The sequence below is a fragment of the Fukomys damarensis genome, unplaced genomic scaffold (assembly GCF_012274545.1).
Source record: "Fukomys damarensis isolate Sample0158 unplaced genomic scaffold, DMR_v1.0_HiC HiC_scaffold_26, whole genome shotgun sequence".
In the NCBI taxonomy this organism is placed as follows: Eukaryota; Metazoa; Chordata; class Mammalia; order Rodentia; family Bathyergidae; genus Fukomys; species Fukomys damarensis.
Window position 1 is genome coordinate 21,475,847 of NW_022900938.1, and position 25,114 is coordinate 21,500,960.

Sequence of the window (25,114 nt, forward strand, 5' to 3'; positions counted from 1 at the left end):
CTGCCCGCAGCGCCCGCCTTCAGGACGCCGGGACCACCTGGGAGGCTAGACCCGCCGGGGCCAGGACTGTCACCCCAGGGGCAGCGCCTCGCTGCACGTGTGTCCGTCCACCTGTCATCTCCGAGCTCTTCGCCTAGCTCCGAGGTGGCTTCGGCATCTGCCCCTCCCTAGGGCTTCTGCTCAGGTACCTGGAGCGTTGCGCCCAGTTTCCCCCGGCCCTTTTTGGAACCCGTGGGTTACATGACTGATGTGACTGCTATGCCCACGAAGCCGAGTGGACCCTTCCCCTTATCCCAGGCTGCCTTTCCCACTTGCACTGGTGCCTTCCCAGGCGTCAGGTGGCAGCCGCTCCCGGCGATCCATTTCTTTAGGGGCGATCCGCACGCACCCCTTACCGATCTCGGAAGACAAAAGTCTACGTACGCCTGCAGACTCGTAGACAAGGGAAGACGGCAGTGCTGCGCGCTCCCCACCACGGGTCCCTGGGGAGGACGCGAGGTCCCCCACACGTAGGTGGGAGCACATGAATGGGGACTGTTGATGCTGAACAGTGCTTTCACAGTGCCATGCTGTATTAGGCTTTTCCCACGGGATGAATGAGAAAAAGACGGTGTTGTGAGCAGTAGACAGTCTTAAGAGTTTAACATTTTCTCTTTAAAGTTAACACCCTCCCATTTTCACGTAATAGCGGTTGTTTACAGTGTCAGTGGTTTGTTGTGATCTAAGCCCACAGTGAAGCGGCCAGACGTGGTTTGTATAATATCATTTCTCCGGTCCCTGCACTGTAAACGGTTTTTTTTTACTGTGATGGATCAAATTGTTCTGTATCAAGCCTTGTTTTTAAAGATGTAAAGATTGGGTGTAATCTTTTTTAAACTTTGTGCTTCCTGTTCATTTGAAAATATGCTTTAACGAGCATATTTTCTTTGCATTTGAAATAGACTAGGATGAGCTAAAAGTTGTAAGTTTTGTTTTGATGATTTTGACTTTCCCTCAATTAGCAGTTGTTTCTTTCATAAAACTGAAAAGCATTAAAAGATACCTCTTAGGAAGGAGCAGATTACTCTTACAGTTTTCAATTAATTGAAAGTTAAACTGGGCCAGGGAAGTAGCTGAGTGGCACAATGCAAGCATAAAGTCCTGAGTTTGATCCCTGGCTCAAAAAAAAAAAAAAAAAAAGAAAGAAAAAGTTAAACCTGGGTATTACTACAACTATTTGATCATCACCTGGAGTAAAGAATTCTCCCTTCCCTGTTAACAGCTATTTCAAGGCCAACTAAATTAAAATCAACTTCTGTTGTTTGTTGTAAATCAGAAATGTATAACTTTGTAACACATCCTGTCACTCTATTTTAGTGGGAAGAGAATGGATTTCATTTACTCTGTTACCATTCTTATTATTATTAGAACTACAGTTCCAATAGCAATTTCTACTATTTCTTGAAGGCCTATTTGTGATATGCTATGCATATGTTATCCACACAATCTCCCTGTAAGGAAGTTTGTGTTGTTTTTTATGTTTGTTTTGCAGTACTGGATGGTTGAATCCCAGAACCTTTGTTTTGGTTTTGGTTTTTCGAGACAGTCTCACTGCATAGTACAGGATGGCCTTGAACTCATGGTGATCCTCCTGCCTCAGTCTTCTGAGTGCTGGGATCACAGGTGTGTACCACCATGACTAGCTTCAATCCCAGAATCTTTGTACTGAGCTACATCCCTAGCCCCACCTTACCCTGCTCTCTGCCCTGCCCCACTAGAATCAAATTCAGGACCTTGTGCTTACCAGGCAAGTGTGGCACCACTGAGCTACATCCCCAGCCTGTCCTGCTTGAGATAGGATCTCACTAAATTTCTAAGTTGCCCCAGCTGAAATAAAACTTTTGACCTCCTGTCTCAGCCTCCCAGTGTAAAGAAGTTTCTATTCTGATTTTCCATTTGAGGAAACAGCACAATAAACTAACCCAAGGAGTTGATAAGCATTAAGGACCAGAATCTGTTACTCTATTCACTAACATTAGTAGTTGAATAAGCTGTTAGTGAAAAAAGACATCAGAAGGCTAGACTAGTTTATCACCTTTTTTTTTTGGAGATGGTCTGTCTGTGCTGTCCAGGCTGGCTTTGAACTCACAGCACTCCTCCTGCCTCAGCCCCCTGAGTGCAGAAATTACAGCTGTGCAGCACTACACCCGATTTACACTTTCTTTACCAATGCCTTTCCAAAGCCACATTTCCTAAGGACTCCAAATATTTAACACCTTTGTTTAATTGTTTGCCAGCTCCTTCATGTATAGGTATTAGTACCAACCAGAAGCTTTCCCAGGATATAATTTGATGCTTATTTGGTAAGCTTCAAGTATGTGGATATTGTAGGTTTTGTTTATAGTAACCACTCCTAACTAATCCTGATAGAAAAATACTTGGTTTATATCAGGGTAGCATAGAGAGAAGACTCTTACATTCCTCCCTGTATCTGTGGCCAGCCATCTGAGTCTTTTTAATGTGATGTGGGTGTTTTGAGAATTTAACCAGGGATTGTAGATTTCAGGAAGTATGAGCTTTTTTACTTTCTATCTTATATAAAACCACTTAGATGGTAAACCAAGAATAATCACTTAGAAAGTGGCACTTGTCACATATGAATTTCAGATTACTAATAAAAGCTGATTCACCCTCCCACCCCTTGCCTTGCCCCAATAATTAAAAAAAAAAAAGAAAAAAGCTGATTAGCTTCAGAGTTGCTCAAACCTCAGGTTCATTGTGTCTCTGGCAGTGAGATGGGAATCTGATAATTACTGTAACATTAACATACAGAATTTGTTCCTTGCTTTAGCATTTTCTGAACATCTTTAGAACATTTTACAACATATTTTGTGCTCTTTAACAACTTATGAAATCTTTAGGACTTTACTCTTAGACCTGTTGCTATAGTGAAAAATTTAGAATATCATTCAAGGAAAAAAATTGTCCATGAACTAGATAATGCCCGAAGGAAACACTCATCCATGAAAGGCTAGTTAAGTGCAAGTTATTATTTAAGTGATTTATCAAACTTTTTTTTCAGTGTCTTCTGTTTGCCAAGTATGCTAGATGTTAGGGACACAACAGTAAGCAAAAACATACATAGTTGTTGCTTCTGTGACATTTAAAGTCTAGTGATGGAGACAGATGTAAATCAAATAGTCATTGTAATGTATAGTATAATTACAAATTGAGAAATAGTGGCTATTTTGATTCTATTTGAGCCTGGCTAGGGATTCGAGAAGTATTACCTGATAAAATGACTGAACTATGTAAGCCGGGCGTGGTGGCGCATGCCTGTAATCCCAGCACTCCGGAGGCTGAGGCAGGAGGATCGCTGTGAGTTGGAGACCAGCCTGGGCTACATAGTGAGTTCCAGGTCAGTCTTAACTACATAGTGAGACCCTCTCTCAAAAAACCAAAAAACAAACAAACAAACAAAAAATGACTGAACTATGTGGTTAAAAGGATGGATAGTTATTAATTGTGTAGAAGGTAGCAGATGGGTAGGTAAGGAACATTTTAGAGTGAACTGCATGTACAAAGTCCTTGTGGCACAAAAGGACTATCAGGCCATTCTGTGTGCTAGTCTGAACGGAACTAAGAGTAGGTTAGTAGAATGCCATTGTGTTCTCTATCAAAAACCATCAAAGGTTGCATTTAGCTTTGGGTAAGTGATCACTGTGTACTGAAGTCATTCTAAGGATTTTACTTGAATAACCTCAAATTTCTATGAGGTAAGTACCACTATTGCTATTTCACGGATGAAGTAAGGCCTAGCAGGGAACTAATATTTCAATCTGGTAAGAAATACTCTACTATATTAATTTTTTTTATACACAAGAAGGATCACAAGCTGGAAGGGATTCCTTGGTTCCAGAATGACTCTGATGTATCCTGAGAATTTCTTTTGAAAGAATCTAGATGCAGTAGGCACTCAGTAAAGACCTTGTAGGCCTCAGGCTCTTTTCCATTAGATGGAGCTTAATTGTGGATCACTGGAGAGAACATAGGGCATCACTATGGCTGTACTATTTCTGGAGGACCTGGTTTTACCCTCGTCTCATACTGAATGTAGAATGGTAACACAAATATTTTAAGCTGGGCTGTCTTTGTGAGTAAAGAGATTATTGTTGGCAACACCCCCTACTTTTTTTTCCATTATATTGTCCCCTGGTGGTAGTTGAAGAAATTATGTATCTTTATTTGGCCATTTAATAAGTTAATAAGTCTAGATTTGCAGTGGTTCAACCAGAACTCTTCTTACTGTCACATTCAATCTTCTTTTCTTTTCAGAGATCTGGTTGGAGTTGAAGAAAGAGAAAATGTCTTCTTTTTCTAATTTACCCATACAGAACTCAACCATTGCAGTCAATATGACTGAGACTTTTTCTACAACAGTAACGCATGGATTTAATTCCACTAAGGACTCACCTTCAATGTCAATAACAAAGCTTTTCCCAGCCTTATTAGAATGCTTTGGCATAGTCCTTTGTGGCTACATAGCAGGAAGAGCCAATGTCATAACATCAACACAGGCCAAAGGACTGGGAAATTTCGTCTCCAGATTTGCACTTCCAGCTCTATTATTTAAAAACATGGTGGTACTTAATTTCTCCAATGTGGATTGGGCTTTCCTGTATAGCATCTTAATTGGCAAAGCTTCTGTATTTTTCATTGTCTGTATATTAACCTTATTGGTTGCCAGTCCTGAAAGTCGATTTAGCAAAGCTGGACTGTTCCCTATTTTTGCTACTCAAAGTAATGACTTTGCATTGGGATACCCTATAGGTAAGTTATTTTTTATTTTTCATTTAATTTTTTAAATGAAGTATTTTAGGAGGTAAGAAATACAAGCTTTTATTTATCTTAAGCATTTCTTAATGATAGATTATTATTATTGTAAGAAAACTTTCATCTTTGTTTTTTATTAACTATGTCTAATTTCAGAGATTAGGGATCCTTCAAACTTCTACCTAAAACAAGCAGTCATATCCTAGTTACCTTTGTGAAGTCTTGCAAAAAGTAAAAAAGGACAAGTTATTACATATAAAAATAGTCATTATTAAATGTTAGCAATGGGACTTCATGAGTGATTTTCCTCTCCTTTATTTTTCTCATCATCTAAAATATGTATTATTTTACATTAAAAATTGTTTCTGAGGTTGTTATTCAAAATTTCAATGTATTTTGAACTTAAATTCTTAACAAAAATAAAGGCATTTTTGCCTTTTCAGCTGTTTAAGCAGCCTAATTTTATGTTGTTTGTACATGTTTTCCTGATAAAACAGTACACGTACAAACTTAGGATGTTGGAATATTTTGACAGTTATTTTTTAGAACACTTTAACCAAAAAAGTATATACTAATAATTTTTTATAGTTTTAAAATTCAAGTTATGTAGACTTTGATTATGTATCATAGTTTGAAGACATGACTACTATAGGTTTGTTTATTCATTCACTCATAGAGAATTGTTAGATACTAGTGAATGAGCTCCTGGGAATGTAACATAGTAAAGTTTTTGCACATAGTGAATCAACATTGTAATGGGCAATAAGTAATAATAATAAAATGATTCCAGGTGGTGACAAGAGCCATACAAATAAATAGTGTAGAGGGGCAGGAATGAGGACATGCTATTTGAGGTAGGCTAGTGAGTTAAGATTTCTCTGATTATATGTCGTCTGAGCAGAGACTTAAGTGGAATGTTAAACTGTACAATTTAAATATGTCATTAACTTTCAAGTTTCTTTTCCAGCAGCTTTAACCTCTCCTTCTACTCCCAACTTATTTCACCATTGACACCAAAGAGTGAAGTATACTTTTCACCTTTTTCCACCTCTGATCTTCTTCCTGTCTTGCTTACCAGAATTGAAAAATACCAGAGAAATCAAATAACTATGAATAAAGCAAAAAGCTTAGCAGAAAAAACCCACAAAAAAACCCAAAAACTAAGCTCTTAGGTAAATGGACTATAAATAGTAAGAAACTAGATAAGTGTTTTTTAAAGTTACTTAATTTTAAAATGAAAGATGTTAGGAAGTAAAAGAGCAAGAATTTAATGTGTTTGTCCATTTCCTCAGGAAAATTAATAATGCAAGATTGGTCAGTGTATTTGTGACAAGGCCTGCAAGAGTGAGTTTCACACTGTCATTCATTAGCAAGCATATCTGCTAAATAGAGCTAACATTTGTAACTTTATAGTTTACAGAGTACTTTCTTAGACTTATTTGAATAGAACAGGATCATTATTCTCATTTTCCAATGGTAGAAAGGCCTAAAAGGATTGTTTTATCTCAGGTCACACAGCAAACAGGTGACTGAGATCCAACTAGGTTTTCTGTTTCTAAATCCTGGGCACTCTTATGCCACACAGTTATATAACATGCCAAATTAATCTTAGGGGATCAACCAGTCCTTATAATAGTTTCATACAGAATAAAAATTTTTGTCCTTATAGTATTCTAAAAATATTCCATAAAATAAACAATAGTGGAAAAACCCTATTAGATGAGTTAAGTAATTTTCATATTAAGGCAGAACTTCCAAATTAAAAAAATGTAATCTGCCATTTTCATCACTGCTTTCCTTATGTCCCATGTTATTTAAGTGAATCTGGTAAAAATCATGTTGCTAGCAATATGCTAGCTTGAATTTCCCTGATGAGTATTTTTGAGTAATAATTTATTTGTTTTTATTAACGAATAATTACTCATAACATTAGGTTGCAGACTGCAACTTTACTAAAAATCAATTATATGGACAGCTTTCTCATGTGCCTACAGATTGAAAGGTGTGGCACAAAACAGCATGGTTGTGTGTCTGCTCCCTGGTGAGGTTATTTATTATTGCAGTCTCTGCCCATTTGCCTTCTGGCCTTGTGCAGTGTGAATAGAAAGACTGTCTCCCAAGAGCTTTCTTTTTGTTTTGTAGCCCCTGCCAGGAATTCCCATTCTCTTGTTCACAGAGGAGCTTCAACTGTTGATTATAAGAAATGTCCTTTTTAAGATAGGATTTATTTCACATCTGTCACTTTACAAGTGACTCGGGAAATGCTGGCAAGGAAAAGGCAGATATTTTAATAAAGAAAAGGACAGTCATGTTTCTTCTGTATACTCTGACAATTATAATCTATGAAATTACATTAAAGTGATTTATCTTTACTCAAGTGACAGAATAGCACACTATTACAGACTAAAAAGGAAGATTACTATTTTTAAGAACACTTCTTTTCAGAGGTACTTTAAAAATCCAAGTGCAAGAAGAAACCAAGAATCTACCTAGCTGGAATGTTGATTTCAGTAAATCACAATGGTTCCCTGCCTCTGTCATTAAAAGATACTAATAGGGCATAGTTAGTCCTATAATTTATTCTTCAAACAATGCTGATAGCATAAGTACCCTGACTAATCATAATTATGCTCTAGTGCTTGAGCTGTAAACAGAAAGGAAATGAAGCATTTAACTATATGCCATTAAATAATAGAATGATCTTGTCAGAGTCTTTGTGTTATTTGTTAGAGATTGAAGCCCTGCAGGAATCAAAATAGGAGCCACAGTGGGTGGTTAATTTTATCTCTTAGTTCTTCAAAGCTATATAATAATTCCTCATAATGGGATTTCCCCTCCCTTCAAGAGCCTTATTTATAAGCATTAATTAGAACTTAATAGTTAATATAATGATTATAAATCTAATTTTAGTTACTATAGGTCACTATAGTAATATGTACTTTCCTTTCAAAATGGAAAAAAAATTTTTAGATTTTTAACAAAAAAGCACTGCCAATTTATACATAAAGATGTAATGTTAAGTAATTATGCAAATGAATGACAGAAATAGACTAAAATTCCAATGTTGAACCCTATTCTTGTAATTTAACAAGTATTTATTTAATCACAATTATTAGCTGTTCCACTAGAGTATACTTTTGCCTTTGTGCACTTTTACCACTTTGTTAAAAGACCCCAATTGTATTAAGCTGCTTTATAAATATTGAGAATATGCAGAAAATTTAAAAAAATACAAATTTTCAGTTAGGAGGAATAAGTTTAAAAGACCTATTTACAACATGGTGACTACAATTAACAATGTATTGTATTTTTGAAAATTGCTAATAGTAGATTATAAGTATTCTCATCACAAAAAATATGTGAGGAAACACATAGGTTGATTAGCTCAATTTAGCCATTCTGTACTGTGTAGATATTTCAGAGCAGCATATATATGATAAATATATATAATTTTGCCCATTCGATGTAAATTGATTAATTTTAAAAGCAATGAAATTTAAAAATCTTTAAAATGTTCAAATGGGAAGGGGAACAAGGGAGGAGGAAGAAAGGAAGGAAGAGAAGAAAAAGTGAAAATAGAAGGAAAAAATTAAAACAAAGCTTTTGTACATAGGGGAGGGGGTTGAGGGGGGAATGGGATAAAATAAAATTTATTTTTAAAAAATGAATCTTTAAAAATTGATCAATAATTAGATATAAATTGCTGTGTGTTAATAAAATATCAAATCACCACATCTGAAACGTTTGGCATTCAATGATGTGTTAATTCCATTCAGCAAATATTTCAGATTTGCTCAACATTGTGCTTGAGACTGGTTTATAAAATGAGCCTTCGAATGGGAAGAAAATGTTCAAAAGAAAAGGGGAACAAGGGAGGAGGAGGAGAGGAAGAGACAAGGAAAAAAGAATAGAAGAAAAAAATAGAAACAAAACTTTTGTAAATAGGGGAGGGAATAGGGGTCAAGAGAGAGGCTGGGAAAAGAAGATATATCATGTACAGATACAATTCCCTATGCTGAATGTTATTATGTATATCTAAAATGTACCAATAAAGGATTGCTTCCTTCCAAAAAAATGGTTCCTTCAAGGAACTTAGGGTTTGTCAAGGTGGCACTAATATGGAACAGAGTACTGTGGCCGTCCATAGAAGTACTACATGAGACTGGCCTTAAATAATAGGGAAGATTCAGGTAAGAAAGGAAAGATTTCAAGAAGTTAGGAGGTAATGGTGTGATCAACATGTAGAGCTAGTAATTTTGAACATGGTGTTTGGAGTAACTGTGATACTAAAATGGCTGATGAAACCTTACTTCATGGAACAGTGAGAGATGATTTGGATAAACAAGAGACCACTTCTAGAGACTAGACTGTGCGTGCCAAGAAAAAAGATTTTGTAGCTCCTCTTGTGGGCAGTGAGAACCGAAAGTATCAACTTTTTAGTTTTTATTGTTGATACTTAGGATTTGTTAGCAGTAAACAATATGGATGAAGGGAATGGTTGAGAAAACTCAAAAAATATGTTAGTAAACATATTAAGTAATCTAATTTTGAGACTTTTAACTAATAATAGTAGTAGGAATCAAGAGGAAACAATACAAAAGATCCTGCAAAAGAAGAAAGTAGGTGCAGCCATGCCCCTTATCTGCTGGGAATGTGTCTCTGGGCCTAAAACCACTGCTAGTATTGAATCCTATATGTGCTGTTTTATCTTTACATATCAATATAGTAAAGATAAAGTTTAATTTATAAATTAAGCACAGTAAGATATTAACAATGACAGAATAACAATGTACTATAATAAAGTTTATGGGCATACGTTTTTCTTTTTTTTTTTTTTTCAAAATATATATATTTACTCATTATTGTCCTTGCATAGCTAATCCTGCAGAAAACAAAAGCAAAGAATAAGGCTGTACTACTGTTTTTGGTGACTGGCCAGCTGTGGGTAATAAAAACTGTTGTTCAAGTTTGCATTAAGCTTTTAATTTAATTTTAATTTTTATCTAGCTAGCTATTTTGCAGTACTAGAGTTTGAACCCAGGGGCTCTACCACTGACCTACATCCCCAGCGTTTTTTTTTTTTTTGTTTTGTTTTGTTTGTTTTTTTTTTTTTTTGCAATAGAGTCTTGCTAAGTTGCCTAGGTAGGACTCAAATTTGCAATCTTCTTGCCTCAGGCTCCCTCAGTGTTGGGATTATAGGCCTGTGCCACCATGCCAGACCCTTAAACTCTTAAAATAATCAGAATTCAGGCTGGGGAATTCAGTGGTGCAGCGCCTATCTCACAAGTAAAGGTCCTGAGTTGGAGCCCCAGTACCAGAAAAGGAAAAAAAAAATCAGGATTGATTGTGTAATGATTATTAATGTGCTGGAAAGTAAATTTCCAGAAAAAAGGAATAGAAGAGGCTTTGGGGAGATTATGGAAGTATAGCTGTCAGTTTTCTAAGGAAACACCTTTGCATTGTATTTTGACTGCTGAATCAAATATCTTTAGTAATCAGACTGAAATTCAAGATATTTCCAAAATACACATTCTGTTTACAAATGAAGTGCTGATCAGTTATGAACAACTTTCTCTTTGGGGTGGACCACCTAATGAGAAGTGTAGCTGTATAGGGATAGTTATTGAAAGTACAGCATTTCACTTAGAACGTGAAACCTTATGAACATCAAGGAAAACCACTAAGAACTATAAAGCTAGGATATCTAATTTAGAAATCAGTGAAAGGAATTTGTGAAATTTTATGTAATCAAATATGTTTTAATCTTTCATTAGGAGATATTATAGACCTCTGTATGTGCTTAGCTGGGAAAAAAACAAATATTTTTAAAAGTGAGTTTTAATTGAGATCAAGGTGAACTTTAAAGGTTATATAATCTAATTACATAGCTTTAACAGTCATGTGCCTGACTGAACTTATGTATCCTGAGTAGGTAAGCAAATATATTTTCCTACCTGTGTTGCTCTATCTTAATGTAAATTGAGAAACATAATCTTAACTTTTTTTTTTCCCAAATGATTGCATCTCTCCTTGTGATTGTGGCTTTTCACTTTTTATCTCAGCTTCAAATTAAGTGCTTTAGATTGGCTAGTTTTAGAAAACCCAATGCCAAAAAATGTGCCTGGAAACTGAATTGTGTGATCCCCATCTCTTGGTTGCTCTAATCAGCCCCAGCCCGGTCTACCAACCGTTACTTCTTACAGGTGACTTCTAGAAGTCTAACCCAACCCACTTATCTTTCAGGGAAATGTCTTATGCAGTGAGTGGTCTAATTCTAGAGTCATCATGTGTATTCACAAAAAATCTCTTAAGTCACCCACAAACCACACCACACATACTTTGTTTTGGACCATTCCTCAGATGACAGCCATTTTTCGTTGTTTTTTTTTCCTTGACCATTGTCATTCTTCAGTCAACATGTGAAGTAATAGTTTATACTTGAGAACATGGTATATAAGAAAGAAAATGAGGCTTCTGTTTTCGCATGAAGGTGTATTTGAATTTGCATTAGTTAAATATACATTTATGGGATTCCAGTCTATTCCCCTACCAAGCATTTCCTAGACCCCAATTTTCTATGCCTGTTTCTTTAGTAAGTTTTCTAGTCTTCACTGCATATATCTACTGCCTTTCATCCCTAAAATGGAAGTTAATCCTTTTCCCATATCTTAGCTATTACACAAGCAAAAGTAGGTGGCACTGCAACCTTTGTCCTCATAGCTACCTTGTGCCACTGCTGGGCCATTATACTCTGCTCTGGTGTTCACAACTGTTTTGAAACTCATACCTTCTTTTTTTTTTTGAAACTCGTGCCTTCTGACCGGTCTGGTGATCCTCATTGCTGTTATCTTCTAGATATTTCTCCCTGTTCATCGAAGACTTTAATGTCCAGCTTTGTTGTCATATTTATTTCCAATTTTACCATTTTCTTGTTTGATCTCAGCATCCTCGGGAACTACCACCCATCAAATTCTCTGCCCTGTTAATTCCTTGGCCTCTTCATTTCCCATGATGTCTTTACTTCCTTTCAGCCGTGACTCATATGGCCACATCCTGGACCTAATCATCTGGGAAATATTAAATTCAACAATTCACTTACTCCATACTCCAACTGCACTTAATTCTAGGACTGCCCAGGGATCTCCAGTCTGCCTTCTTACTTCCTGTCATACTTCCCCCACCTTTGCTTCTTTCCTATACAGTATGGGCTCCATCTCTCCAGTGCTCATGCTTAGGTCCTTGTTTCTCTTCTCTCCTCAGTCCTCTGTCATCTGACATCTGCCTTAGTATTCCCATGAAACTGCTCCTCCATGGGTACAAACATCCATCTTGCTGCTATTATTACTTTCAATTTTAAATCACTACCAGATTTTTTTACTTTGAATTGTTACTTTTAAAGACTATAATTCTGCCCCCACCCCTGGAGACTAATAGCCTTGGGTAATAAAAATTATTTAGATTTTACTACAAATAATTTTAAAGTTGATTATTGTTTTACAAAATAGATATACTCTACAGTAAATTTTTCTTCCTTTCCAGCTTTATTGCTAAAATTTACTTTTCTAAAACGAGACTAATGTGGTTATTTGATACTATTTAGATTAATTTGCAGCATGTTATAGTTAAGCATGAAAATGTTGTGAATATATATTTGTATGGTAATTATTTTTAAATCAATATTTTTGTTTTGCAGTTGAGGCTTTATATCAAACTACATACCCAGAATATCTGCAGTACATATATTTAGTGGCACCAATATCTCTTATGATGTTAAACCCTATAGGGTTTATCTTCTGTGAAATCCAGAAGTGGAAAGACACTCAAAATGCTTCTCAAAACAAGATAAAAATTGTGGGACTTGGATTTCTGCGTGTATTACAGAACCCAATAGTATTTATGGTCTTCATTGGTATTGCTTTCAATTTTATTCTTGATAAAAAGGTGCCTGTGTATATGGAAAATTTTCTCGATGGACTTGGAAATTCTTTTTCTGGATCAGCCCTATTTTATCTTGGTCTTACAATGGTAGGAAAAATAAAGAGACTGAAGAAGTCAGCATTTGTCGTACTAATTCTTCTCATCACTGCCAAACTGTAAGTTTTGTTTACTTTACACAACTATTGTAGTTTGTAAAAATCTTATTTAGCCAACTCATGGAGTGTGTCTATAAGTGTTTGAATAGTAGACCTTCCTTATAGGTTAGTTGTGACTTACAGGAAAATGTGATGTTGGTGGATTGCAGAAAATCACTCTTTTCCACTTGTTGTTTTATTTTACCATTAGAGGATAAAGCCCATCAATTTCCCTTCACTTTTTTGTTTTTTTGCCTTTTTTCACCCAACTTTTATACAGTTCATTGAATATCTCCTGATATCCCAGTTAGATCATATTTTAAAGGAATTTTGCAACAGATTTAAATCCATTTAAAACTTAAAAACATCTTAGTCATATGAGAAAAATACTTTTTTAAAAAATAAAGATTCATTTGAAGGTGGGGAAAGAGCTTCTCTTGACAAGTAGGGAGTCTTCAAAGGGAAGTAAGATTTGCGAAAAATGCTTTTTAATATAAACTATTTTTTCATGGATTAGGGGAAAATATTTTGCAATTCTGACTTTGGTTGAACTTCCTAAATATGAATAAGTCAATATGAATTTTATTAGACATCTGATCCTTTGTAGTTCCTTAATTAGTAGTTTTATAGCTTGGCTCCTTGGCACTGAGGATGTACTTCCTCATGCAGGTGACATAATTTTACTGCTGTATTAATCCAGCTCTTTTATAGATCAATTTATGGAACCATATGCAATATGATATCTATATTTATAAATAAATAATATGAGTTCTGAAAATTATTTGTGGTGCTGTTATATTTGTCAGAAACAAAATATTAATTACTATTGCCAAGGTAATATAGTTCTAACAATAATGGTATTATCAACTTCAACTTATAGGTAGAATTAGTTATTCAAATTTTTTTTCAGTCTTTGTTTCTTATTAGATATTTAGTTTTGGGGTTCTTTTTGTTGTTGTTTGTTTGTTTTTTGAGACAAAGTCTCACTATGTAGCTCAGGCTGACTGTGAACTCACAGCAATCCTTCTGCCTCAGCCCCCAAGTGCTGAGATTATAGGTGTGTGCCACCACACTGGACCATTTAGTTCTTTTTAGCATCTGTAGGTGTTGCTGTGACAATATATCAGTATGATCTGGATATTTTTAAAGGAGAGCTCCATTAGCTTAGCTCCTGGTGTTGTGCTTTTTCCTTAGAATCTTGAAAAATTTGTCTAATAATTGGCTCTTAACCAGATATGGGTTTCACTAATTTTGTGTTCCACCTTTGTTGTTCCTATTCCCTTTACTAAACCTTTTTATTTACAATGATAAAGAACAAAGTATAATATGTCTATTTTTCTACTGGTTTTTAGAATTTTCTTGAGCCACGTTATTATTAACTGACCCATTAAATCCTGAATCAAAATAAAAATTTTAAAGTTTAGTTTGCTTAAAGAAGTTCTTTAAGAAACTTTTTTTCTTTCAACACTTCATTGAACCAATAGAAGAAACAAGAAAGCAGTTATAATTACAACTTTCACCTTTTACTTTTTTCCTTAGCAGCACTGGCTATTGAACTCAGGGCCTTTGCACTGAACTACACCCCTAACCCTGCTTTTTAATTTTGAGGTATAGTCTCAGAGTTGAACTTGTAATCCTCCTGTTTCAGCCTCCGAGAGTGCTAGAAATGCAGGCAGACACCACCATCTTTGGCTCAGTTTTTTGCAAGAAAAATATTTGTTGAACAAAACAAACAGAAGAAACCTACTTTCCCCCTCATAATCCCTGCTATTTCAGATATTTCCAGAATATTATACTTGAAATGGCTCCAAGCTAAACTCTTGATTGTTTCACTAAAATGCCCATAGTGTCTACAAATACATACTACAAATACTTCTGGGCAAGAACAGAAAAATGACCTAATGCTGAGTATACGAGAGCAATCTACTGTTTAGGGACAAGGATTTTTTGTTTACTATAAATAGTTTGTTATATAATAACACAAGAAAATGACTTTACCATTATAATAATGACATAGTATTTATGCTTTCATTTACATTATATCTTTTTTCCTTCTATTTTTACAAAAAATTGGGTTTCAATGCATATATTTTCATCCTATCCATCCCCCATTAATTTCCTTTATGCGCTTCTTCCCCTTCTCTATTCCCTTCCTCTTATCCAATTAATAATCTTCCTTCTTTCATGTCATCTGTTTAAATTCCACATATTATTAAGGGAGAATGTGATAAGCATGTTTTGATATCAAATAAATTATGCATTTCTTCTCTCGTCAGCCTGGTGCTGCCACTTTTGTGCAGAGAAATGGTGGAACTCTTGGATAAGGGTGACAGTGTAGAGAACCATACAAGCTTATCGAACTATGCATTTTTGTATGGCGTCTTTCCTGTAGCACCAGGAGTGGCTATCTTTGCAACACAGTTCAACATGGAAGTAGAGATTGTATGTATACAGCACTTTCTAAGTTTGACTGTTTTTGTGGTTAATACAAAAATGAAAATTTTAAACACAGAAAGTAGGACCGGGGATGTAGCTGAGTGGTGCCATGCCTGCCTCACAAGGGCAAGGACCTGAGTTTGAAAAATTTGAGACTCTAAGCAACCTTGTTGTAAACAAGGAGGTATTATGTAACATTATGTAACAGTAGTTATTTAATCTGGGATCTTTATTCATCCATACTTTTTTATTAGATTTTTTTAAAAGTTTTAAGTGTTTTGATTTTTGTTCTGTTCTGTTTTGTTTTTTTGTTACTGGGAATCGAACTTGGAAACTTGCCCTTGCCAGGCAGGTGCAGCACCACTGAGCTAAATCCCCAGCCCAAGTATTTTGATTTTGTACCTGTATTTAAGTCTAAAAGTTATTTACAGGAGTGTAACTTGAAATTTTGAGGAAAAACCTTTCATTGATAATTCAACCATCAGATGTAAAATACCACATAATCAGTAGCAGCAAATAGCAAAAATCAATTACCACCAAATTATTAAGTTTGTAAGTTTGTACTATCTATATCATTAAAGAAAGGTTAGTTAAATTATTTAATCTGTAAAATGTTTGGTAATTTTTCTTTTTGTGATTTCTTTCCCTAAATTTTATGAACAGTATGGAAGTAGACTGTTCGTAGGTTTAATTAGGTCAACCAAAGGGTGTATTTTCTAGAACATAGAACATAATTGACATGGAATTTTTAATATTAGTTATATGCAAATACCACTTGAGCATAGATTGGAAAAGGATACAGGGGATCTTACCCGTGGTTTCTTTTAATGACTCTCAGGAGGAGTAAGGTTTAGACCATATGCTGGATTCCACAGTGTTTTTACTAACTCATTTTTATTTTAGAATGTTTTAGTGTGTTGTGGGTATTTAATATTTAACGTGATTGTTTAAGAAAGATTGTGACATTTCAATTTGACTTCATTTTTGCAGGTAACTTCGGGGATGGTAATAAGTACATTTGTATCTGCTCCAATCATGTATGTTTCTGCCTGGTTACTGACCTTTCCTGGTATGGACCCTAAGCCATTGGCATATGCCATCCAGAATGTTAGTTTTGATATAAGTATTATTAGCCTGGTCTCCTTGGTGAGTATGTTTCAGTGTTGAGTGGAAACCACAAAATGAGTTTGAGAATAGCTTGATAATAGTAAAGAACTGAAAAATCTAGCTTATTATGAAACAGAAAAAAACAAAACCTGTCTATAAATTATAATATCAGCATTCTGTTGACTGAGTTTGGTCTCTCCTGATTTAACTCTAGGCCCTATGACAGTTTAATTGTGTGTCTTTAGAGTCACTTTCTCCAAACTTCAATTTTCTCAGTTATAAAGACAAAAATTTTACCTATTCCTATAATAATTTTATAATTCCTATGCTAATTTTAAGGATTAAATGAGATAATAAATGTGAAAAGCATCCCTGAATGATGAATCACTATACCAATACTAGCTGTTGTAGAATCATAGGTTCAGAAGAGATCTTTGGGATCAAGTTCAACCACCCATTTATTGTTAATGAAACTTAAGGCCACTTCTCAAATTGGATATATCTGTCTCAATTTAAGTAATTAAGCATTTTGACAACTTGCATATCTTACAGATTAAGTTGCCTATTGAATTCAAGCATTATTGCAGATTTTTAAAAGATAGTGTTCACTATTAAAGGAAAAGGGACAGAATCTGATATCTGCACATATTCTTAAAATCTATGCTCACTGATAAGAGGGAAGTTAGGGGAAAGAGACAATATAACTTCTATGGCAATAAGGGGATGCCTTAGTTTGCTTGTTGCTGAGACAAAGTACCCAACACCCCAAATTAAAGGAGGAAAAGTTGATTTAGCTCACAATTTGTAGAGTTTTCAGTCTATACTTGGCTGACTCCAAGGCAGGGTGGCTTGGCAGAGGGGCATCACAGAAGACAAGCAGTTCATGGGGGGAAGAAGGTAGTAAAGCAACAGGGACCTTAACAGTGTCTTTCTGCCCCTTTTATCCAGGCTACCCAGGGCAGGTAGCACTTACACTCTTAATCCTAGTGCCCTTGATCCTAGCATTGCACCATGCTCAGTTCCAGTTTCACACACTCTAGATCCAGCCACCTCTGAAAAAGCCCCACCTATGACTGCATGAGGCTTTGGGGGGACATCTAGACACAAGCCATAATAGGTAAAAAAGAAGAAAATCATCTGGCTAGTATGAAGATAAAATAGAAACCCAGTCCTGGGGCTGGGGATATTGTTCAGCGGTAAAGCATGTGTTTAGCATCCATGAAGCCAGGGATTCAGTCCCCAGCACTAAAGGAAAAAAATCAAAACTGAGGAATGCAAAAAGATTAATCTTAAGGAGTGTGGTCTGAGTTTTAAAGTATTGGACAGTCTCAAATTTAGATAACTTATGAACTTGTAGGATGAAAATGAAAAGATAAAAACTTAGAATGTGTATTGTAACTGCATCTCCTACTAAAATCCCTTTCCTGAATAATTAGCTGTGAATCTGTGTCCCACCGCAGCCACTAATGGTAGATATGGTTATAACATGGCCCTGGACAAGGCATTAGTACCTAAAGACTGGAATTTTTGGATAGTTAATTTATTTTGAGATCCCTCTATGTTTTTTATTTTACTTTAGATATAGCAACTTACCTTAGTACCATTTTTTGGAACTAGTAAATAAAATATTAGAATTTTTTATGAACCAAAATAAAGAGAATTCTTTAAAGATACTAATTATGGTACTGGGGGTGTAGCTTAGTAAAGCACTTGCCCAGCACAACTGTGGCCCTGTGTTTGATCTTCAGCACCACACACACACACACACACACACACACACACACACACACACACATACACATACACACACCACTGTGCTATTGAAAGTAATTATAAAGATTAAGAGATGTGAATAACTTTGCAAATTTTTGTCTTTCAGATCTGGTCTCTGGCTATTCTTCTCTTGAGTAAGAAATATAAACAGCTTCCTCATATGCTTACAACTAATTTACTTATTGCCCAGGTTAGTATACCCATAGATATTTAAAACTGCTTTTCTCACGAACTTTTCTGCTGTACAGGAAAAATTTACTTTGCTAGGGTTTCCCAATGTAAACTAAAAATTATTAATAAATATAGTCAATTATAATTTAATTATAATTAGCTTTTGCCTAATATATTAAATATTGCAATAGGTCTTAAACTTTAGGTTGAGACTGATAATGGCAGTTGGTAATAACTTCTTCCTTAGAAATAATGCAAACATTAAAAATTGGACTCTCACAGTCTTTTCTAGTTAAATCTGTGGTTGTCTCAGACCATAAAATGAACTTCAGCATTTTCTATGTAAACCATTACTAAAATAAGGTTGGTATTTAGAATGTGATTGTAAAAAAAAAAGAATGTGATTATCATCTTTTACAAGTGAATATGTTATAGGCTTTGCATAAAAATGAGCTTTCACCATAAATCTTGAAGTTTTGTATAATAGTAAGCAATAACTAATCAGTTTGAATTTAAAATGAACAATTGTTTTTGCTGTGAATGAAATATATATGAATATGCCTAGCTTAATAGTTATTTTCTGTGATAGTATTGAATCATATGGTTTTCCTAGCTATTTACAAAGTCTTTTAATAATTTTTTTCTTTAGTCTATTGTCTGTGCTGGAATGATGATATGGAATTTTGTTAAAGAAAAAAATTTTGTTGGACAAATTTTGGTGTTTGTTCTATTGTACAGCTCCTTGTATAGCACCTACTTGTGGACAGGTAAGTTGCATCATGAAAGGACATTGAGGTCTGTTCCCCTCTCCCCGACTCCACTTCTAGTCATCTATGTGAAGTCTGGCAGTACAGGATCAGACTTTTATACCCAACAATACAAGCAATCTTTCCTGATGAACTCTGTTTCTGCCTAGGCTCAGAGCCCTCTGTAGTCGCATGGCACTTTTCCTTGGGGTCTGACTCCAAGCCACTGTGAGCACTTCTCCCTTTTGAAGACACAAGAGGGCAAGTGCTAGAGGGAGGTGGGAGAAAGGAGAGAATGGGCAGGTGTGTGTCCCAGGGGTCATAGTACAGTCCTACAGAACTAAAAAATTGTGACTCTGCCTTATGCAAATTAATTATCTTTTGGACCCTCAGTTTCCTTACGTATAAAAATGGATTGCAGCACCTCCCAGAGTCATTTTGAGTGTGAAAACAAGTATGGGTATTTATGTCTGGTATATGGTGACATTCAACAAATGAACTGTATTAGTTATTATGTAGAGGGAAAAGAGGTAACATGAGAACAAGAAAAGCAATTGAATAAAAGGGTGTGGACATAGAAAAGGACCCAGTGAGAAAGACTATTTCTTATTTCACCTGGATCCAAAGAACATTCAAAAATAAAAGCACGTGTATTTGGATGGAGAAATCTTGGTATGTTTGAAAAATTCTGACTATTTTTTTATTCATACTAAAATTTGATACATAAAAGCAAACTGTAGAATGAATGGTTAAGAGACAAGTGTCACAAAGTCATTGTGGAAGACCTTTGATTTCATGCTTTGAGGATCAAAAGGAAGTCCCATGTAAGTCAACAGCCTTTTGAAGTGAGGCAACAGTGTAGTGAGGAATTACAGAATGAGAAATTCAGTGCAAACAGAAGATGGTTTGTACTCCTTAAAGGCAAGTACACCTTGCATAGCATGAGAATTTTTATGAGATGTCAAGTTAAAAGACCCTAGGGACTTTATTTCCTAATGTAGAGTGCCATTCTAATCTCTACTTTCTAATACCTGAGTTTATTCAGGTAAAATTGTTAAGAATAAAAGAATAGCAAATACACATATCAATAAGCTCCAGCGCTTTCTCTGAAATCTATTTCAAGCATGCATTGTCAATCCAGATATTGTTCTGAGTTCCCTAACCCTCATGATGGTACCCTTTAACCTTCAGATTATTATGGTACAACAGAATTTTAGTATATTTTCAAATCTCCTGTTCAGTTATTGTTTATTTCACTCATTCGCATATCATTCTTACAAATTTTGCCCTACCTACTTACCACTTTTTAAATTGATGCAGTTTTTAAAAACTTTAATCAGTTGGTCCTTTCCTCAATGAGATCCCAAGTTTCATGTGCTAATTAAAATTTTCAGATATATATCAAGTGCATAACTAATTTTTTAAAATTCAGCTTTGTGCTTGTCTTGTTTAAATCCTTCATTTGTCAGATTAGGGAAACAGACTCAAAAAGTTAAACTGCAGTATGTGTCACAACTTCATCAGAAAGATATTCAGGGCTAGATCCTTCCTGACTGTATAAGTTTTTTTCACACAGCAGAATTGATATATATGACAGTTTTAAAGAATAGGCATTCCAGTGGCACAATCAGCACTCAGTACTTTTATAGCAATTGTAGAGTGCCCTTATTACTGTAACTCAGTAGGCACACTTTTATGATAGGTTACTTGTTTCCTGGCACTTGAAAACCTGAAACTAGAGAATATACAAATGTATTGGGGGAGGCGGTGTAAAGAAAAACAATTCTGTGGGACAGAAGTGCTGATTTATGTTAATTTTAGTATGGTGTTATTTAATCTGGTGTCTCAAATCTAGGTATGAATTCTTTATATCCAAATATAAAAGCAAAGTAGATTCATAGATTCAAACAAAACTATAAAACCTGTAATTCTGATTAGTAGTATTAATTAGTATCACAAAGGATCTTGTTTTACCTAATATAAATCATAGCTTAACATGTAAAATGGAATTACTTCCCTGGTTTTTTAAGTTTGACTAGCCTTTACCTCCATATATAGTATAGAGTTATGAACTGGCTACCTTACTGCTTTTCTTTCTTCAAACTACCACAGAACCTTTGTTCAGACTGTATACTGTTGATACCATTTGGCTTTCTCTTGGCTCAAATATAATATAAAGCCAAGTGTAAGCTCTGAAATCATGAGACTTGGCCTGATTGTATAGTGGGTACACAATGATTACCAGTGAAAAACAAACAAAAACAACTTTAAATTTTTTATACGTTACCAGATCCTGAAGAATATGACTTAGAAACTCTAGAGGTTCACAGATCTGAATTTGAGACAATTGAACCTACCTTATGTCACAAGGTTGGGTCTACCCTCTGCTGGACAAAGAACTTGGGCAAACCCTTGTTTTCATGACTATAGGATGAAGGTGTTGATTTGAAATAGAAATTCTTTCCAATGCTACAGTTCTGTAGAATTTTATTAAAGCAGATGTCACTTGTATAAATGATTGGATGTAATGTATAATGTTCAAGAACTTGAAAACATTTGTGTTTGTATTAAGTTCATACCATGTTTATATTAAGCTCCATCACTACACTTTAAGAATTTTCAAAACATATAACCTGTGTGAGAATTGCTTATTATGCCTGTAATGCCAGCACTCAAGGAGGCTGAGTCAGGAAGTTTGAGTCCAGACTAGAGATTAAGTATAAACTTGTCTCAAAAAAAGGAGGGCCATTTGTGTGTGTGTGGGGGATGCTTATAATAACTTCTTAACCACCACCAACAGAGTGTGGTTGCTCTTAGAATTGTTCTGTAAACAGTTAAAAATTTGTTTTCAGTTGTACTTAGATTCCAGTCACATAGGAAAAAGAATAAATGATCGGGCTTTTGAAAAAAAATTCCTTCTGGATAAAGTAAGATTTAGGTTAAAAATATATATAGGAGGGAAGACACAAAGTGATTTTAAATTAAGAAAATTTTCTACAAAATATTGGAGATAGTTTTTACTTGGAGTAAATTCTTGGGCAGAAATTGGACTATGATAGCACTGAAATAAGCTTTGTTTTTTAAAAAAGGGAATAGGGCTGGGGATTTAGCTCAGTGGTGCTACCACCTTCTTTGCAAGTGAAGGACCCAAGTTCAATTCCCAGTATCAAGAAAAAAAAGGGGGGGGGTAAAGTCCTGTGACCTCAACATCAAGAGTAATTACTTTTCTTTCAATCTTTGTTTCTTGTTCATAGGCCTTCTAGCAATTTCTTTGTTCCTTTTGAAAAAGCGAGAGAGTGTACAAATTCCTGTTGGAATCATCATAATATCTGGCTGGGGGTAAGTTGGTACTTTTCTGTTTCCTTACATGTTTCCATATATGCAGTTACTATTCATTTTCTCTCTCTCTCTCTCTCAATAATCTTTTATTACAGAATTCCTGCTCTCCTAGTTGGTGTTCTTTTGATAACTGGAAAACACAATGAAGATAGCATTGACTCGGCCTTCTTTTATGGAAAAGAGCAGGTGGGAAGAATTTATTGGCAGTTCTGTTCCTGAGATCATCTCTTTTTAGCTTGTTAATATACCTTGCTATACTTACATTAAAATTAATTTTGAATATTGCATAGCATATCAGTGATCCTCTGTGACTTTGTCACACTTCAGAACATGGTGAACATTTTACATTTCTAAGTCTTTTAGCTGAAGTAAATTTTTGAAACTTAACTGATTCTTAAAAACACTGAAAGCTGGTTACAGTGACTCATTCCTAACATCTCAACTACTTGGAGGCTGAGTTAGAAGTGTTGCATGTTTAGGGCCAGCCTGAGTAACTTAGTGAGACCTTGTCTTAAGTAAAAGAAAAACAAGAAGGAAAGACAAGTGAAAATTTAGAAGTAAAAAGAAAACCTATAATAAGTATTGCAAGCTGGGCATGGTGGCGCATGCCTGTAATCCCAGCACTCAAGAGGCTGAGGCAGGAGGATCACTGTGAGTTCAAGACCAGCTGGGCTATATATTGAGTTCCAGATCAGTCTCAACTACATAGTGAGACCCGGTCTCAAAAAACCAAAAAAAAAAAAAAAAAAAAAAAAGAAGAAGTTATTGCAATTACTTGTCAAATAAACCCATGGCTGGATTGTTAACCAATTGCTGTAAAATGAAGCATCTAGAAAATTCATATGAAGAAGACCTTAGTTTCTCTATAATTTATATTCCTTACATATGCTTGCCATTTTTAAGAAGCTCTCTTCTAGAGTATATAAGCTGCACAGATGTATTTTCCATCAAAAAAGTACCCTTAACTTGTGCTAACCAGATGGGATTGTGAAAAGTGGCCTGGTGTGTGTTTTTCACATGTGCAGATGATCACCACAGCAGTCACCCTGTTCTGCAGCATTCTGGTAGCTGGAGTAGCGCTTATGTGCATGAACCGTACCAGCCATGCGGGCCATTATGAAGGCTTTGGCCAGTCTCAAAGTCACAAAGCAACGGAGCCTGGAAACACTGCTTTTGAGGAGAGTCCAGCACCAACAAATGAACCAGAACTTTTTACAACTTCTATCCCCGAAACAAGTATGATCCATAAATACAAAAAACAAACAAAAAACAAAACCTACCTTCCTTTCTAGCATGTACCTAAGTGTTTAAAGGAAGTTCTTTGGACTATTCTGAATATCATAGGTATTTGTCAAATGAAGAACTTGAATCATAGTTAATAATAGGAAGAACCTGCAAATTGATTCATTACATTCATTACGTTTTTCTATTTGTGAGGATTAATCGTTTGTTGAATTCTAGAATTTCCAAGGACCTAGAAGTAACAGTGGGAAAAAAAGATGTTTTGTAGGAAAGGAAGCACATAGCTCACATAAAGTACATCATGGTACATTTGTTAATTTAACACATTGTATCAGGCAAGCACCATTGGTAAATAAGCTCAAGGAGGCAGGCCAGTAGTAGAAATCAGGCATTTATGAACTAGTCCATAGACCAAATCAGGCCTTGCACTTGTTTTTGTAGGGTCTACCAATTAAGAATGGTTTTTACAGGCTAGGGATTTAGCTCAGTGGTGCCTACCTTGCAAGCACAAGGTCCTGATCTTGATTCCTGATACCTGGTGGTGGTAAGGTTTACATTTGTAAAAGATGGAAGAAAAAGTAAAAGATAAATATTTTGTGACTTTTGAAAATTATGAAATTTAAATTTGATGTCTGTAATTTTATGCCCTTCATGGAAAGTGTTTGCCAATATTAGATTCATCATTGTCTCACGTCTCCTTCAGTACCCATCAAGGTTGTTCCTAGGATGGTGATTCTGGTCATAGGAAACAAATATATTCTCATGATTTCAGTGCCTAATCTTTGTACTGTACTGTTTCCCAAGGTTTGTATCTCTAATCTAACTTCTTTATGTTGGTCCAATCCCAGATTTCCTGCTGCCTATGTATAGTTTACATGTCTTTCTGACTATGTAGCCAGCACTTATTTATTCCTTTTACAAATATACTTGAACTTTAACAATTCTGTTTGTTTATTTTTTTCAAGAGTTCCAGGCACAACATCTCTTCTGTTCCCCTCTGAGGTAAATTATCATTTAGAGCAAGCCATTCTTCCTCTGCAGGCCCTGCATCTGCCCCTGACCTCCATTGCATACTGTGGCCTCCAGTCTCTCCACTAGATTTTTGTAATTCCTTCCTAAGTGGGCTGCCTGTCTCCCATCACTCCCTAGTCCAGTTTGTTTTATGTGAAATCACCAAATAACATTCCCCATGGAGCTCAGCCCATTAGGCTCTTGTTGCAGAGTCTGCCTTGTACCAAGAGCCCTGCCTCTGGTGCTCAGCTCCTTCCAGCCTGGCTGGACCCTTCTCAGAGGCAGCTGCTGCCACTTCTCTGTGCTACTGAACTCTCCACACTTTGCCCTAAACTGGTGTCACACTTCTCTTAATGCTTTTACATCATGGACTTGAAGCCCAAATTCATTAATTTCCTTGTTAGG

The 25,114-nt window shown here is 35.6% G+C and overlaps 1 protein-coding gene across 3 annotated transcripts in view; it reads left to right on the top strand.

Annotated features, from left to right (window-relative positions):
* Positions 1-20: 20 nt before the first annotated feature.
* Positions 21-25,114, top strand: part of Gpr155 (G protein-coupled receptor 155) — a 39,133-nt gene continuing 14,039 nt past the window's right edge. For 2 of the 3 annotated variants that reach the window (XM_033756399.1, XM_033756401.1), the window contains exons 1-10: positions 21-184; positions 4,315-4,809; positions 12,506-12,905; positions 15,161-15,326; positions 16,311-16,466; positions 18,307-18,390; positions 19,021-19,138; positions 22,372-22,456; positions 22,552-22,642; positions 23,482-23,692. In XM_033756399.1, coding sequence (XP_033612290.1) covers positions 4,344-4,809; positions 12,506-12,905; positions 15,161-15,326; positions 16,311-16,466; positions 18,307-18,390; positions 19,021-19,138; positions 22,372-22,456; positions 22,552-22,642; positions 23,482-23,692 — 1,777 coding nt within the window. In that variant the 5' untranslated portion in view covers positions 21-184; positions 4,315-4,343. Of the gene's footprint in view, positions 510-4,314; positions 4,810-12,505; positions 12,906-15,160; positions 15,327-16,310; positions 16,467-18,306; positions 18,391-19,020; positions 19,139-22,371; positions 22,457-22,551; positions 22,643-23,481; positions 23,693-25,114 lie in introns of all 3 variants that reach the window. The other variant, XM_033756400.1, reaches the window with a different exon arrangement.